At 42.2% G+C, this 18,718-nt stretch overlaps 1 protein-coding gene across 1 annotated transcript in view; it reads left to right on the top strand.

Annotated features, from left to right (window-relative positions):
- Positions 1 to 6,778: 6,778 nt before the first annotated feature.
- The window catches only part of LOC135389168 (ceramide transfer protein-like), a 32,757-nt gene continuing 20,817 nt past the window's right edge, over positions 6,779 to 18,718 (top strand). Inside the window, exons 1-4 of the mRNA XM_064619221.1 lie at positions 6,779 to 7,252; positions 8,281 to 8,397; positions 16,114 to 16,315; positions 18,412 to 18,495. Coding sequence (XP_064475291.1) covers positions 7,025 to 7,252; positions 8,281 to 8,397; positions 16,114 to 16,315; positions 18,412 to 18,495 — 631 coding nt within the window. The 5' untranslated portion in view covers positions 6,779 to 7,024. The remainder of the gene's footprint in view (positions 7,253 to 8,280; positions 8,398 to 16,113; positions 16,316 to 18,411; positions 18,496 to 18,718) is intronic.

The raw sequence follows: 18,718 nt of genomic DNA, 5'->3' as shown, positions 1-18,718 counted from the left end.
TGAAGATTCTTGAATGGCGTACAAGAGAGTATTAGATGAAAATCGTCCGGTGGTCCACCGCAAATGATATGTTCGTTGAGCTCCAATAAGTGATGATACATCAGACCTTGTACGACAATATTGAACTTCTGTTCATTCGACATCATTTCAAGAACTAGTAGAAGAAAATAAATGTGTAGAGGCTCAGTGGAACATATCACGTGATAACATTTTTTTATGTATTTTCCATTTCAACCGTTAGGTGTAATTCCAGCAAATCCGTAATGTGATGTGATGTGAATAAAGAAAAAAATGGGGATGTGATTTCGACGAAGTCAAACTGGCTACCCCAATACACTTAATACAGAAAGTTCAATCCAATGATGAGATGATGAAAACACAAAAGGATGATGTCCAGAGACGAACAGAGATGATAATGGAGTTCAAATCCGTAATGAATCGCGCGATATAGACTGCTTGTATATGATAATTTGATCGGATTGCTTTCTTGGTTAATGCAATGCCCATTGCAATGATTACAATTACATCTGGTCTAGTGTATTTCAATTCTTCGTTAGCAAACCTCAAAAACTCCATCGTCAATCCCAGCGGCCCTTCCGATGTTGACGTACAAATATTTTTATAACTATTGTAAATTCGGCATACAAGTACCTGCACCTCCTGTTCCTTAATTTGAACCATATCTCCGAATACGACCATGACTAAGACATATTGAAATGCTGTGATAATAGAATCATTTTGCTGCTCTTCTTTTCGAAGCAGCTTTTTATCATGTCCTCCCATGACCTATGGTAGCGAGTACAAAATCCGTCCATCTCTTCAATGTAGAGCAAATGTCTGTTCTGTTTTCGAGTGTGCCTCTACACTTAATTAAAAGCATATCTATGCTCATTTTATTGTTTAAAAATTTATTATCTGGTTTAGAATGTTGTTAATATGAACCTGTCGTGAGAATTATGTAAATTGATTTACAAAACGATGCGATGTGTAAAGAAAAACGTGTGCTTTCAATGATTCTACGTACAAGGAAGCTCTAGAGATCCCCTTTCTCTAACTTGACTTGCAGGAGTCAGTTTATGGCTTTTAACTATACATTGTGTACCAAGACCATTGTTGGATTCCCCTACTCCCTGCGGGCGTAACCTTAACGAAAGTGTACGGGAACTTTATGGCTTCCCTCTCTTTTCGTTTCCACTAGTGGGTCCTGAATGAAAAAGACGCGCTGCGTGGTTATGAAAGATGTTTGCCTAAATTAATTACTGCTTTTGACTTTGTTTCAGATGATCACTCGATTGATATTAATAAAAATATTCTACTAGTTGGGAATGTATTTTTCAGCTGCGTGTGTGTGTGTTGATTTCCGCTGTAGAAAGCTTCTACAATAATTTGCATTTCAGATGAGTTGTTTGTTTGTGGCTTCTGCGTGTAGAAATTACTGTTGCAAAGTTATCATAAAAAATGATGCGATTAAATTTGTTTCTCGTTTTCGAATTAGTATTGTTTCTATCACTGAATAAACTTGACTTTCACTCGATTGATATTTTGTGAGTTGAGAATGATGTATGTATGATAGTTGTGTCTGATCTGAAATACATTAAATGCAACGTTTCTCGTTTTGATTGAGTATTGTTTCCATCGATAATATTTCTCGTTTGCTTCGATAATGTTTCCCTAAAACCAGTTTGCACTGACATGGAAGTCTGTTCTTAGATGTTTTTTGGCGTGTTTGTTTTTGATAGAATTCTTGTTGTGTTCTTGAGAATCGAATAATTCTAACGTCTATTTGCGATAGTTGATCAATAAAAAATTTCGCCTCTGTACACCGGTCCTAAGAATATTTCCATTTGGATGAAAGAATGTGAAAGAGAGAGTTCCCCACCCCATAGATTGACAAAGGACGTTGGGTTTCTTCGCTTTGGGCTGTATAGAGGGAGAGAGAGTGACCTCCACCGGGCTCAAGTAGCAAAGCTTGTCTGTCAAGGTAATGTTTATAGTGCCTGAGTAGGACGAAAATTGTATACTGTTCGAGTAGATTAGGTCGCAAGGATGATTTCATGATAGTTCAAAAGATAGATTATTTCCACTTCAATTTATTAAATTTGTAATGTTTCTTGTTTTGATCGTTTGTTTCGATATTATTTTCCGGCATGTGTCTGTTGTTTACACGTTGGCAGATGCGCCGTTTAGAGTGTTTCTCTGCTAATCAGTGTTAAGTGTTAAGATTGTTTTTCAATTATTTATCCTTTATGTACCTCTTGTTTACATGTTGGATGGTGCATTGTTTTGGCTCTCTACTAGCTGTTGATCGTGTTTCTCATTATTTCCTTGCGTGTGTGCTATTCACGTCATAATAAATTGAATAATTGTGTCGTGTTGGATTGGAATATTCAACTTAGCTTCCCATGTTCTTTATTACGTGTATTGCGTTCCTTCTGTTTTCTTTTTTTGTATGAATTTTTCTCTCAACTTAGCTTCCCAAAGATAGATTATTTCCATTTCAATTTATTAAATTTGTAATGTTTCTTGTTTGATAGTTTGTTTCGATATTATTTTCCTGCATGTGTCTGTTGTTTACACGTTGTCGATGCGCCGTTTAGAGTGTTTCTCTGCTAATCAGTGTTAAGTGTTAAGATTGGTTTTCAATTATTTATCCTTTATGTACCTCTTGTTTACATGTTGGATGGTGCATTGTTTTGGTTCTCTATTAGCTGTTGATCGTGTTTCTCATTATTTCCTTGCGTGTGTGCTATTCACATAATAAGAAATTGATTAATTGTGTCGTGTTGGAATATTCAACTTAGCTTCCCATATTCTTTATTATGTGTATTGCGTTCCTTCTGCTTTCTTTTTTGGATGAATTTTTCTCTCAACTTAGTTTCCCATATTCTTTATTATGTGTATTGTGTTTCTTCCGTTTCATGTTTTTTTGGCTGGGTTTTTCTCCTTCACGCAGAGTTACAACATAATTCCTCCCACTATTTGGCTTTACTATACTTGCATGTAAACCGTCCACCGCATGGCTGTTGTAGCGGAAAAAACTTAGGAATGAAGTCGGTCCAGGTGTGACGTCACCATCGCTTGGTGGGGTTGTCGGTGTTCCTACTTGTATGTAAACCGACCATCACACAACTGTTGTAGCGGAAAAATTACGAATCAAGTCGTCCCTGAGTGAAAAATGTGAATGAATTCGGCCCAGGTGTTGTCATTGTGCATGCCCCTACTCGAGTGTAAACCGCCTACCGCACCACTGTTGTAGCGAAAAAATTATGAAAGAAGTCAACCCAGGAGGAAAAATTGCCAAAGAAGTCGGCTCAGGTGTGACCCGTATCCTCGCCTGGCTGGGATGACAGTGTGAATGTCCATACTTGCTTGTAAACCACTCATGCACCGCCTGAAAAAAATTGCGAACGAAGTCGGCCCAGGCGGAAAAATCGCCAAAGAAGTCGACCCTGGTGAAAAATTATAGAACGATAAGAGCACGCGCAGCCCTCCGGCTCGCTGGTAGGCACTCGGACAGCCCCTCACCCGCGTGTAAACCACTCACGCGCCACCTGAAAGAAATTGCAAACGAAGTCGGCCCAGGTGTTGTCAGTGTGCATGCCCCTACATACATGTAAACCACTCACGCACCACCTGAAAAAATTGTGAATGAAGTCGGCCCGGGCGGAAAAATCGCCAGAGAAGTCGGCCCAGAGTGAAAAATACACAACGATAAGGGCACGCCCAGCCCTTCGGACAGCTGATAAGCTCCCGTACAGCCCCTTACCTGCGCACCACCCACCGCGCGCTGGAAAAAAAAATTCGCGAGAGAAGTCGACCCAGATTGAAAAATGCGCGACGGTTAACGAAGGTCCTCCGCCAACTCCACCGATCACTTCATAAGAATCTGATTAATTGTGTCATATTTGAATATTAGCTGTTGTGCTTGAAGTTACGTAGATCTATCAGAACTTTGTAATTAAAACTTCACTACGGTGCTCATGTATAATAATGTGAGACTTTTTATAATAAGACTTGTAATTTTGATTGTAATCATATTAATTAAAAATATCTTCTTTGATTAAATGTGCTATCCCTTCTGCTTAATTGAAAACTTGCGTGATTACCATTAATAAAAATATTGTGTTTGGTGTTTGATACCTCTTCAATGCTATTGCATTATATCTGTAATAAGTATACTATTCTTTATTACGTATCGTGTATTATGTATTATTGTATCGTGTTTCTTCTGCTTCAGGTTTTTTGGCTGGGCTTTTTCTCCTTCACACAGAGTCATAACATAATTCCCGACACTAATGATTTTAATAAATATATTTTCACTTGTACTTTTGTGTATGGATATCCTTTGTATGACTATGCTTGCATGTAAACCGCCTACTGCACACCTGTTGTAGCGGGAAAAAATTTGCGATTGAAGTCGGCACAGATGAAAAAAAAAATGACGAAAGAAGTTGGCCCGAGCTGAAAATGTGCGATGGTAAGCGCCCGCGAAGCCCTCCGGACACGCGCCGCCCACCGGTAAGCACACGGACAACCCTCCACCCGAGCGCCGCCTGCCGCGCACGGGAAAAAAATCGCGAAAAAATGTCGGCGCAGACGCGATGGTTGCGCTGCCCTGGTGACCACTTTCATGGCAATGTCAGGTCAGCACAACACCGGAACCGCATTATAAAGAAAGAAATGGACATTATTGAACAGGAAAAATGGCACACATCCTTAACAAAAAAACAAAGTTTTAAGGAAAGGGTTTAACGACATATGCTGAAAACAAAGACGCCCCAGCACCTGAAGACTTCTGCAATGAAGCAGACGAAGCGGTCTCGCATGCGGTTCCAGGCGTTTCCATGCGGTTCCAGGCATGCACTGGATCCCTCTTAACTAAGAAGCGATTACATCAAATATTCGGACAGGAAAACGCACACTGCGAACTCTGTGATGGTGGCCAAGAAGAAGACATACGCCACATCCTCCTAACCTGCGCAGCCTTGAAAGACATAAGGGAACCACAACCCAGGACAGTGGAAACCTTGCTAGGATTCAACAGTAAATCTCAAGACTCCGATATCGCAAAAACAAAACGACTTCTACTGGCATGGGACAGAACGAAAACGAAACCAAAAGCACAAAAACTACAAGAGTCCGCCACGCACCCACGAAATGTCCGCAGCCACCCTCTCCAACGAAGCCGGCACTGAATCGCGCCACCCAGCCAATGCAAGCCGACCAGAGACAACAAAGAACTATGCCACCTAGCGAGAGTACTACACCCTACAGAGACGAATATTTCATAATCTCCCGTCGGTTCCCCGCGAAACCTATTGTACATATTTTTTTCTATTGTTGTTTCTCTCGCCTGAGGCACTACTTGTGGAGCCCGCCCTGATGCTAGAGGGTCTAGACCTGAACCTCTCTCTCACCCTATCTATACTACTGAAAGAAGCATCCTCCCAGCTCAGTACCTGGAAACTTGGTCCTCAACGAACGAAGTGTGGCTTGCTCAAATTCTGTGAGGGTGCTTGTTGGATTGACACCCGACACCAGCCGTATGAGACTGTCGAACAGCTCGTTGTAGGCATCGACGTTCCGCTTCTCCATCAGTGCATACACTGTGGGAATAACTGCCGTATGTAACTACGTGCACAGTGGCTCAAAGAGCCTGCGTGCTCTCTCGCATCAAGTGCAGATTGCAGACTGTGACAATACCCAGGGCGTTGCTATCCGATAGAAGGAAAGGTTCAGGAATCACCAAACCGTCGAGACTTGCAGGGTTCGGTGGGAGAGATGCGTGAGTGGCTCTCTAGCGCCTGTTTTCTACAATAACGACGGCAGAGACGGCAACTGGCCCACTGGCGACACGCATCAAGTTGTTCAGAGTCTGCGTGCAAAGAAAGAAGGAATTGTGATGTGGAACATATTCTGTATGACTGACTCCCACGCTCATATTGCTCCGGTAGGTCGGTGACCGTAATTCGTGCATATGCGAAACCTCAAAAGAACTCCGAAGTGAGTGATGTATGACTTACTGTTTCTCTATTTCCGCGGCGTTAGGCACGTGGTTGGGCACGTCTCCTCGACTACGGTGGTGCCACATGGCTTTTTCCCGGTGCATGTCTTCTTTTCGTAGAGCGTACATCTCCAGTGTTGCAGGTCACCAAAACACTTATCCTTTCTGTACATGAAGGGGGCAAGTATAGGTTGTTGCTGCAGCCATCACCCGTGTAGTTGACGCGACCTCTCAGCAGTGCCCAGAAGAAAGAGTATTTTTATGTATTTATGTTCGTATTTTAACGAGTAATTTCGGTGTCCGGTGGAAACCAACATAGCTCTGAAACACCGCCAGCTAGCACCGGCGTGCTAAAAAATACTCTTCAATTCTATGCAGGTTTGCTCGCAGGTTTTGACCATCGCAGTTTTTGCCTCTCGCGGTTTCTACCTGCCGCGGTTTTTGAAAATCGTGGTTGTTGACTCGCGATCTTGTCAGTCGCGGTTTGTGACTCGCGATTTTTGGCGGTCACCCCACGAGACGGCCGGCAGACCCCATCTCGAAACCGAAACCGGCCAAACACAGCGGACGGCCAACCCAAGCCAGAGCTAAAGTCCAGGGACTTAGCCAGAGCCATCAAGTGGCGCCTCCGCCTCCTTCTTCCTTTTATTTTAGTGCCGGTGGATCCCGACAGGGAAACTGCCCCGACTCAAAGGGGACAAGGCACAACCTAAACCTAGACGAACTGACTCAAGTTCGTCGCTCCTCTTATGAGAGCTTGGAGACTCGCCTGTGACTCCTTTTTTTGTGGATGTCTGCCCTGTTGTAAAAGGGATTAGGCGAACCTGAACCCTGAACCACCACCAAGGCCAGCTCAAACCCGTCCATGCCTAGCTCTACCTGTAGTTTCAATTCAGCAACACTGAGCTGTTTTTTTTTTTCTTCATGTAAGATGGCGTTTTGGTTGCAAATTGTGTAATTCCCTGCGGCGTCTGTTTCGTTGTGTTTTTGTGGAGACTACCGAAAGCAGGTCGTACCAGCATGTCAGATGATCACAGCATCAACTTGAGCGATGAAGAGGACGATTTTGAGCAGTCGTCGAGCCCGTCAGAACTACACGGAACACTCTGCAAATGGACAAATTACATACACGGCTGGCAGGACCGCTATATTGTGCTTAAAGACGGCACTTTGTCATACTACAAGTCTGAAAACGATACTGCCTTTGGTTGTCGGGGAGCCATCAGCATTTACAAAGCCACCGTCAAGGTATCTTTTCCTAGGCCTAAGCTTGTTTCATTACCGTATTTCTTTTCTTTTTTCTTTTTGAGCTTTAATTAGGAATGAAGAGACAGCTACTGATGAAGTGTATTAGTGTTCAGAAAATTGGGAATATTGTCGTCGCATTCTCTTTCATTTGAGTTGACTTGGCCGGCCGAAATTTGGCTAATAGCTTGTTACTCACATGAGATCTCCCTGATATGTAGTACATTGATACATACATGAAGCGGGAACGACGCCCCCCAAATGTGGACCTTGAGGAGTTTCTTTTCTTGTGTGTTATCCTGCAGAATGGTGAGATAATTCTTAATGGAATTTACGAGCTGTCATACAAGAATATATATCTTGGTGAAGAGGTTGCTGTCTCAGGACAACATTTTTTCTTGGAGTACTTTGAAACCGTACGATGCAAGTTTGTCAATTCTGCTGTTTTCTCACGTATGATATGCCTCAAACGGTGTATCATCTAGTCTTCCTAAGTAAACAACTTCTTAAAAGGGACAATCTGGAGTTGTTGACTGATCTTGAGATTAGAACCATTTTGAACTGAAAGTTCCTTTTTTTCCGGGAGGGAACAGAATGTTTGGGGTGGTGGTGTGTCAACTGCACCCACAGTTACATCGCCTTGGAAGCCGGGGTGACAGCTCCCAGGTACATGTGGATGTAAAATTTCATCCAACAGAGTTTTGGAGCTAAACAAGAAAAAGCAATGGCATGTTCATATCTGTGTTTTCACATGATGACATAAGCATGAGCTATCAAATATTGTGCTACACCGAGATACAGATGATTCTTTCGAGATATGTGCTCAATTGCTTGACCGAACAGAAACTACAAGTTGCTAACTGCGTAATTGCAAATAATTAATTACAAATTTAATTGGAACGTTTTGCCCAGTAACTGCGAGCCTCATAACGGTGATGATATGATGGTGTTTGTTTAACTTTGCTTTGAATCCAGACTGTAGCACACTCCTCTCTGCAACTGAGTAGCAATTTTTAACCAACTGTTTTCAGCCTCACGAGTTTGACGAATGTCGATTTGATGTGAGCGTCAATGACTGCGTCTGGTACCTGCGGACCGATGTGCCCGAGGAACGAAACCGCTGGGTCGAAACACTCGAGACATACAAGGTGAGCATAAACTATAAGGGCTATAGACATCCTGTTTTTACTCCTGTCATCTCTGGGCCTGCGGACATTCTTGGCCATCTGTTGCTCAACCGTCGAATGAATAATTACCTAAAAATTGTTAATTAACCTTTTAATTATAAAATCTACAAAGTTGTCCCAACGAGAACAGCTCCCCAATCATCACCAGAAAATAATGTTTGCCAAACAACTTCATTTGAAGATGACGAATGCGGAATTTTATGGGGGTTTGTCACATTCTGTGACATTTTTTTTTTCCTCATGGGGGGGTCTTTCCCGGCGCTACTTCAATTGGAATGAGATGAGTGTGGCATGAGTTTACTTGGTATAATTTGCCTTGCTATGAGATAAGTGTGGTATGAGTTGCCCCAGCATTAATTGTCCAGGTAGGAGTTGGGCGTGGTATTTTTCAGTTTTTTTATTATTATTTTTTATGGCTACAAGTGGAAATTTGTTTAGCACTCATACAGATATGACAGAATTAGTTATTTCACTATCTCAGCTTATAATATCTCTGTCTATATATACAGGGTCTTTTTTCTACGATACAGATTTTTCATTAAAAAACTATAAGGGCTATAGACACCGTTGAACAAGAGATAAACTGATGTTCTGAGGCTGGAACAACATAGAAGGGACAGATACAAACAAAGCCTCAAATTGCCTAAGAAATCAACGATGAAGATGAAAGTCACTGAAAAGGTTAGCCAGCTGTAGGGATCGAACCCACATCTTCTGGATTGCCGGTCCAGGGCTCTACCAATTGAGCTGAGCTAACACGCCTCTCCAGCGACTTTCGGGGTGCGCCATCTGAAGGGACGACAAACCAGCCACTCACTCTCACTCACCCTCCTTTCACTCTTACATTTTTGCTCACTCATACACACATTCATACGACGGAAATCGACGCAAGCGGCACCTGTTGAACAAGAGATAAACTGATGTTCTGAGGCTGGAACAACATAGAAGGGACAGATACAAACAAAGCCTCAAATTGCCTAAGAAATCAACGATGAAGATGAAAGTCACTGAAAAGGTTAGCCAGCTGTAGGGATCGAACCCACATCTTCTGGATTGCCGGTCCAGGGCTCTACCAATTGAGCTGAGCTAACACGCCTCTCCAGCGACTTTCGGGGTGCGCCATCTGAAGGGACGACAAACCAGCCACTCACTCTCACTCACCCTCCTTTCACTCTTACATTTTTGCTCACTCATACACACATTCATACGACGGAAATCGACGCAAGCGGCACCTGTTGAACAAGAGATAAACTGATGTTCTGAGGCTGGAACAACATAGAAGGGACAGATACAAACAAAGCCTCAAATTGCCTAAGAAATCAACGATGAAGATGAAAGTCACTGAAAAGGTTAGCCAGCTGTAGGGATCGAACCCACATCTTCTGGATTGCCGGTCCAGGGCTCTACCAATTGAGCTGAGCTAACACGCCTCTCCAGCGACTTTCGGGGTGCGCCATCTGAAGGGACGACAAACCAGCCACTCACTCTCACTCACCCTCCTTTCACTCTTACATTTTTGCTCACTCATACACACATTCATACGACGGAAATCGACGCAAGCGGCACCTGTTGAACAAGAGATAAACTGATGTTCTGAGGCTGGAACAACATAGAAGGGACAGATACAAACAAAGCCTCAAATTGCCTAAGAAATCAACGATGAAGATGAAAGTCACTGAAAAGGTTAGCCAGCTGTAGGGATCGAACCCACATCTTCTGGATTGCCGGTCCAGGGCTCTACCAATTGAGCTGAGCTAACACGCCTCTCCAGCGACTTTCGGGGTGCGCCATCTGAAGGGACGACAAACCAGCCACTCACTCTCACTCACCCTCCTTTCACTCTTACATTTTTGCTCACTCATACACACATTCATACGACGGAAATCGACGCAAGCGGCACCTGTTGAACAAGAGATAAACTGATGTTCTGAGGCTGGAACAACATAGAAGGGACAGATACAAACAAAGCCTCAAATTGCCTAAGAAATCAACGATGAAGATGAAAGTCACTGAAAAGGTTAGCCAGCTGTAGGGATCGAACCCACATCTTCTGGATTGCCGGTCCAGGGCTCTACCAATTGAGCTGAGCTAACACGCCTCTCCAGCGACTTTCGGGGTGCGCCATCTGAAGGGACGACAAACCAGCCACTCACTCTCACTCACCCTCCTTTCACTCTTACATTTTTGCTCACTCATACACACATTCATACGACGGAAATCGACGCAAGCGGCACCTGTTGAACAAGAGATAAACTGATGTTCTGAGGCTGGAACAACATAGAAGGGACAGATACAAACAAAGCCTCAAATTGCCTAAGAAATCAACGATGAAGATGAAAGTCACTGAAAAGGTTAGCCAGCTGTAGGGATCGAACCCACATCTTCTGGATTGCCGGTCCAGGGCTCTACCAATTGAGCTGAGCTAACACGCCTCTCCAGCGACTTTCGGGGTGCGCCATCTGAAGGGACGACAAACCAGCCACTCACTCTCACTCACCCTCCTTTCACTCTTACATTTTTGCTCACTCATACACACATTCATACGACGGAAATCGACGCAAGCGGCACCTGTTGAACAAGAGATAAACTGATGTTCTGAGGCTGGAACAACATAGAAGGGACAGATACAAACAAAGCCTCAAATTGCCTAAGAAATCAACGATGAAAGATGAAAGTCACTGAAAAGGTTAGCCAGCTGTAGGGATCGAACCCACATCTTCTGGATTGCCGGTCCAGGGCTCAGTGACTTTTATCTTTTATAGACACTGTGTTTTCACCTCTATCATCTCTGGGGCCTGCGGACATTCTTGGCCATCTGTTGCTCAACCGTCAAACGACTAATTACCTAAAAATCGTTAATTAACTTTTTAATTACTAAATCTACAAAGTTGTGCCAATGAGAACATCTGTTCCTTTCGGTCACCTGATATCGTAGCCGTTTTCAGAACATAAATCCGTTCGGTAGATCGTCCGCAAAAAATTTGTGAAGGAACACCATTTTTTCTGTATTTTGTTCATTGGCGTATCTTCGGAGATGCGTCTTTCTTTCGCCCCCAATGTGAGAGGGGGAAGGAGTGTCGTCCATCGTCATCTTCAAATGAAGTTGTTGTTTGGCAAACATTATTTTCTGGTGATGATTGGGGAGTTGTAACATATATTCTAACGAAGGAGATGTACAAATCCCGCAAATAACATTTACTAAAGCACACTGAAGGGTTATTGAAGTGCACTACATGGGAAATAAGGAATTTTGAAAATACACCAAATGGAAGTTGTCTGAGATATCCTTCGTCGCGTGGAATACTAAGGCACTAATCATTTCAGTTGAATTCAATTCATTTATTCGTTCCAATTCAAGTCGTGGTTTTAAATACATGTATTTACATTGCATTAGATGTGAGGGTGGGGAAAAAGCTGTGCAGAACAGCTTGACAAGCCCTGTTGCAAGCTTGACTGTTGGCAGCATACAACTTATATAGAGAGATATGCAAACTGTAATTGATATACTAATGCGCAGGTAAACTAACTTAACAGTAACTACCTGAAAGCACTTTTTATGTGCATTGATATACACACAAGCATTATGTATATAAACATGCGCACATACATACTGTAATCATATTTTTGTTCACGATGAATTAATTTTCTCGAATCGCGCATTCAGTTAATTATAAAGTTATTCGCGAGTATTTAATTTTGTAATTCCAGGACTGCTTTCTCCTGCGGGATAAACGTCAAGCTGCGTTCGCGAGTACAATTTTTCGCGATTTTTTAGCGGTCGCGAAAATTAATACATCGCGAATACAAATACGTTTACAGTATATGCATACATGCACATATTGACATCAACACATGGCCATACATCCAAAGATAGTTTACTTTACCATAACACGTAACATCTTTTTGGGCAGTACGCAGTGCTCTTGGAAGTGTGGGGACAAAGCAGTGTTGATCGGAGCAGAAGGGTTGACCTGCGGTCTCGCCCTAATGGATTTCGAATTTGTACGAAAGCAAAAAGTAGATATTCATAAAGCAAGGTGTACTTGATAACATTAAATTTCTTAAACAAGTATGAGAATTATATGATAAATTTGCTACCACACGTGGAGCATTTTTTTGCAATATTACTAGGTTTTTACTAGAATTTTTGGTGCCAGTAACCCAGACTAAGTGACAATACTTGAAGCGTGACTCAAAGGGACTCTTATAGAGTGGAACTCTTTTGTGGAACTGGCAAAAAATAACGTTTCCTCATCAAACCCAAAGCCTTACTTAGTTTTGTTTGTAAATAATCAGTATGACTATCCCATAGCATTTGTGTTGATTTGAGTGGCCTGAACCTATATTCGGGCTCATCACAATGCAAGAGGTCCATTGGCACGCTTCTCCCGTCAAACTCTGCGAGGAAGTGCCTCTGTACTCAAGGGAAGGGTGATTCTAAAAGAACATTATTTTGTGCTGATGATATCGGAATTGAAGGAATGGCTACTGCAGCTCATAATGCTGCTTCGTTTTAGCAGTGTGTAGTTATTATGTGCTGTCAACCTGAATAAGACATTACCATGTCCAAGACCATTAATCAGTGTTCTCCAGGGATGTGCAGTAGTTAACAACTTGTAATTAAACTACTAGTTAAACTACTGCATGGTAGTTAAAAAGTAGTTTGAAACGACTCGCAAAAATGGTAGTTGAACTTTTTTGTAGTTAGCTACAGTAGTTAGGTTACAGCGGGCTACAACCACTTAACCTTCTGTATGCTTGACGGCCTTCTTTCTTTGTGCTTATTAGCAACAACTCTTCATCTTGCGCATGACATGCATGCACAAAATAGCAGCACTGTGCATCTGACACAGGCAGCAAAAGCTCATTCAGAGATCTCTCTCTAGCATAACACACTGCAATACTCAACGCAGGTGCACAGCGTGTTGCACCAGGGGCAGCTGTCGGGGCATTGGTCAAACAGGTTGCATTAGACATTCTCACCGATATTTTATGCCTGCGATGTTATCGATATTACATCAATATTACATCGATATAGATATGGATATAAATGGACCATCAAAGGATATTTGACATTTTCAATTTGCACGTTAGGGGAAAACTTTGTTTCTAAAAGTTGGTGGGTCGAATGAGTTGACCGCAGTGTAGATGAAAGTGAGAATTTTCTGCCGTGGAACAAAGAAGAAGGCGTGAAAGGGCTCGCCATTGTCATGACTGATGTATGTCTGAAAGTGCCTGAGGAAAACCCAGTCTCAACGTGACATGGCCAGCACACTGACCACTGAGATTGGGGTATAATTAGTGCAAGAATTTAGGTGAAAGCAGAGGGCGACATTCTCTGCTCTCACCTAAATTCTTGCACTAATTATTCTCCAATCTTTCTGACACGATAATTGATGACGTATCCTCCCTCGTACTGCACGTTCTTGTCTTCATCACTAGACTCAGCGGTAATACGTATGGAAGATAATAAAACGAGGGCAACTTTTTTCAATTATTCGAGTAATGGCGCGACGTCTTTTCACACATCCCAACATCGATATGTCGATATTTTCTTTTTAAAATACCGATATATTGGTATAAATATTGATATTTTAATGGATTTTATCGATTATTCTTTTTATGATGTTCATATTTATGGATATGGAAAATTTTGATATTTTTTCGTGACTACTTGTTAGACGCGGAATGGAGACCTTGGTTGTCAAGTTTGCATAGAGAAATGTTATGGCACATGAGTGCATAAAGATTGGTCAGATTGAAGGCCATGAGTATTGTATGATTGTTCAGAGTATGGGAGCTCACTGTCTCCCCATGCACTATTTCTACGCCTAAGCGATCATAGGTGTAATGACGCACAAAATATCTGAGTAGTTACAAATGTAGCTAAACAACTACATCCTAGTAGGTGAAAGTTAGTTTTAACTAGTGTGGCTGTGACATAGTTACACTAGTAGTTAAACTACACTTGGATGCAGTCATTATAGTTAAACTGCTTAAAGGTATATCTCTGGTGTTCTTATTGTGCAGTTGCAATAATTTTTGTAGTACCTTTCAATGACTCTCTAATGTGTTTCGGTAAACCATTAATTACGAGTTTTGTGTATTTTTTTTCTAAAGAGCACTTCCTCGTGTCTCTTGGACTAGGACGAGTTGAGCTTTGGCCTGAAATAGAACAGTTAAATGAAAGCAGAAATTAAAAAAGCAATGCCTGGAGAAGCATGGTAATGGACCTCTTGTGTGTAGTGTTGGGATGAGCCGTTCACCTACTCAAATTAATGCCTTAGTATTCCACACAACGGAAACGTGGGTCCATTTGGTGTCTTTTGAAAACTCTATGTAGTGAACTTGAATGGCCCTTCAGTGTGCTCCAGTAACTGTTATTTGTGCATTTCCTTCACTATAAGTCACATTCTGGGATATTTTTTCCCCATGTGGTCTTTCCCGGTGTAACTTGTATTGGAATGAGATGAATGTGGTATGAGTTGTCACCTTAAAAATGTACAAACTGCAATGGTATTCTCAAAACACATTGAAAGCAGAAATGTAATATAAGAGAAGAAAGGATGAAGGCTCTTAAAGGCTTTCCACAATGTTTCCATTCTATATGGCCAATTTTCTCTCCTCAAAAGTGCTTAGGTATTAAATAAACAAGTTTTGCAAATTGGCGTTGCTTGTGCAATTGAGGAAGTGGCAAAGGGAGTCGTATATTTGAAGAAGGGTTTTGGAGATTGTCTGCTTAGCTCACCAGTCGTTTCCAGAGGGGGACTTCCGTCATACTCTCAACATCCGCCGTCTGCTCTTATGGTGGATTTCGTGCAATTTCACAAAAACCATGCACGTTTAAGCCGCAGGACCCACGAAAATTTTCCGGCAGATAAGCCGCAGGCAATACGACACGACTGATTTGTGTGGTAGACCAGTGGTGCGCATATAAAATGAATCAATTAAAATGGATACCACTTATTCGACCCTTCCTGCGGGTCTTCCGACAAAGGAAACCATAGTGAAGGCCATAAACCTTGTGGTTCACATTCCAGGGTCGGCATGGTATACAACAAAGGAGGTCAGTTCTAGTGTTCTACCAAGATCAGATTGTGCCCGTGTTGCATGTTTTTTTCTGGATCGATGGGTCAGTTGTCTTCCAGAAGGCATGAGTCACTCACACTACTTTCGTTAAAGCTGCAAGGGGGAAGATACCACGAAGGTCAGTTTACTCGAATGTGAACATGCCCCTGTTATGCATTGTTCATGCATTGGCAGGCAGTGCTGTTCCGGAGACAGTGTCGACCCTTTCTTTAAAACCGGGTATGGGGAAAATGCCCAGGCAAAATACTCATCAGATAAGCCAAATAGCACCCGCAAAAAAAAAAGTGCATAAGCCATGGCTAATACACGTGGAATTACGGTAATTCACGTAGGATTTTTAGTATCATTTGCAGTGATGAGTGAGGAATAACGCACCATCAGCTCTGAAAGGGATTGGTATGAAAGTGAGCATCCCTTTAAGATCATGCGTGTGCATTTAATTTGCTAAAAACAAATGGGTTGTGTTTTGCTAATGCAGAGCTTGTCGCACAGCCTCCGCAATGCATCGTCCCACCTGATAGAGGTTGCGATAACAGGTAGTTGTGGAGTTTCAGGTTGCTCACAAAAACATTTGAAATATGTCCCTAGGTGGACTCCGCATATGGCAGTGAAAACAGTTTACGAAGACATGGTTCCGCACTTTCACTGGGTTCCACAAGTGTGTCATCACTGAAGAAAGGACGTGGACTACGAGAGAAACTCCTGGAAATGGAAACGTTCCGTGACATACTCTGTCGCCAAGTAGACACCCTGCAGGTCTATTTTGATGCCTGCGCTGCTTCTTCTGCAGGTTACCCAAATTTTTTTTTTAGTTTCCAATAGTTGTTGATGCTGTTGTATTGTTTGGCCATATTTGGGGGCAAGCTTTCTTCGGATGTACTTTGACATGTCTAATACCCCTGTCACTTGGCAAATTGAATGACATTTCTTCTGCGTCACACAGTGGGAATACATTGGAATGGCATTCGCCCAGCGAGGGAACTTATTCACTTTTCCCTCTTGCACCAGCTGCGTGTGGTAGAGAGGTAGCAAAAACAACAATGAAATGAAATACGAATAAAAAGTTTTTGACACCCTCGTTGACAGTTGACACCCTCGTGTGGTGCAGGTAGGCTTCTTACTTGTGAGCCAACTGAGTGGCGTCGAAAATGCGTAAAATAATCTGTTTCGCTAGTTACAAGAAAAAGAAATAAAAATATCACTAATGTTCTTGTATAATGCTTGATATGTTTTGCCCTGGTGTTTTAATTATCGACAGTGACATCGTTTGTGAATTACATTCTGTTTCCTCGTATAGCTCTATGTAGTACAAGCGAATGCCATTTGCTGGAAATGCCATTGAGTTTGCCGTGTGACAGTCATATGCTGTCAAATTTGGAGCATGACTACAAGTGCCAATAAACTAAAGCTGAACCTTACATGATTGGAGAACCCCTTTATGTATTACTTTCACAAAATTAAAATGAGTGCACAAGAGCCAGCATGTTTTGCTGGTGCGTTAGCATTAGAACAGTCATGGGAATGGTGTCGTCCGTCGGTGTACAGAGGTGTGGGTGTCAAGTCAAAATTGGCTGTGTAGTTGGCGTTTGCTCCTGGGCACGTTCGGACATGTGTAGCTATGAATACGTGCGTGCATTGAAGGTGACCGTGGGAATGCCTCTTGGTATGTTCAGTTGAGTCTTTCAGTTAGGAATTGGAAATGTACAATAACCTGTTGCTAGTTCTTGAGGTATTTTACGATCATAGTACATTGTTTCTCTTTTATACCTTCTCCATGATGTCATCCAAGGTCAACACAACCTAATTTGACTTTGAGACCCCTGGTCACAAATTGGCAAATTAAGTGCCTTTTTTAGTAAAAGAAGGTTGCCAAATTGAAGTGGTCTTGGTTTAGTCTCATTCTCCCAGCTGTGGGATGGCATTTTGTCCCACATTAGGCTGAAACAGAAAAAAAGTGACTTCCACATGGCCCATATTTTGCCAAAATTTAGCTAGTGGAACATTATGCAGAGTTTCCAAGAGGCAGTGAAATTTCACGGAATTGGCCATATTTCGTGGAACCTGCTCGGAATCATGCTCAGAATCGTGTTTTTCGCGGAGTATTCTATGTGTTACAGAATTATGTAAGGATTTGGATTTATCTTCATCATTTTTGTGGGGCAAACCAAATTCTGCAATGCCTGGTGTGAGCGATACACAACTGAACATGCCGCGACAGGAAAGACAGGAACTCCAAGAGAGAAATTTTCTTTTTGTACTGAAAAGTTAGGAAAGGCTGGAAAAGCAGGTGGTACGAGTCAGTAAGCGATCTTAAGGGAATGCTGCAACGTTTTCTTGCTTGTTTTCTCTTGTACGCGGAATCCAGCAGATTTGTAAAACCCACGGAAATGTTTATTTTCGGACGCAGAAAACTAGGGGCTCTAATTATGATTTCTAACAAGCCATTCCCAGAATCAATACCTTGCGGATATGAAAGATAGCTCATCAAGCTCTCCTGGCAGGAGCATGGTCTTCCCGACGCTGACAATAATAATTGCAAGTTGAGTGAGTTTGAGGCGCGATTGTCTGTTCATATCTACAAGTATCGAGACACACTAAACAGCATACATTCTGGTCAAACTATTTGATTGGAGCAGTATATAAAGCGCAAATAAATAAATAAAAAATACAAAGTGAAAATTGATTATAAATAACCGCATTCAGTATAGGCAGAGTAAAATGGGTTTCATTGGCTGACTAAGCCACAATTGTCCTGCCTTGGGGTTGGAGGGTCACATTATGTTAAAGTGTAAAACTTGAGCATAAGACCAACAGCAATGGATGAAAATTTTATGTTCATTCATTCGTGTTTGTAGAAACAAGCTAATTAACTTTGTTTCAATGCAGAAAATGTGGAAGACTGTTCTTCGGATGAGCAAGCAACGGAAAGTGGTGGTCATGTTACAGACATACTCTCTTCAAGGTTCAAGTGTAAGTTGATAATACGTTGGAAGCTTGAGTTGTCATGGAGGTCGTTAAATTTTGCACTCTGTTTGCAACAGAGATTGGAAATGTTATTTTGGGGGGCCTGGTTGAGGTTCAAGCATATCGGTTTGGCTCACTGTCGGATCTAAAGCAGAAAAAAGAAGGGTTTGAACCGGATCACCAAAGCTAAAAATGTTAATACTGATATCACAATTGGCTTAGGCCATGA

This window comes from Ornithodoros turicata, chromosome 3, assembly GCF_037126465.1.
Source record: "Ornithodoros turicata isolate Travis chromosome 3, ASM3712646v1, whole genome shotgun sequence".
NCBI classification, from domain to species: domain Eukaryota; kingdom Metazoa; phylum Arthropoda; class Arachnida; order Ixodida; family Argasidae; genus Ornithodoros; species Ornithodoros turicata.
Note: the sequence above shows the minus strand (reverse complement) of the source record. Positions and strands in the feature narration are given on the sequence as shown.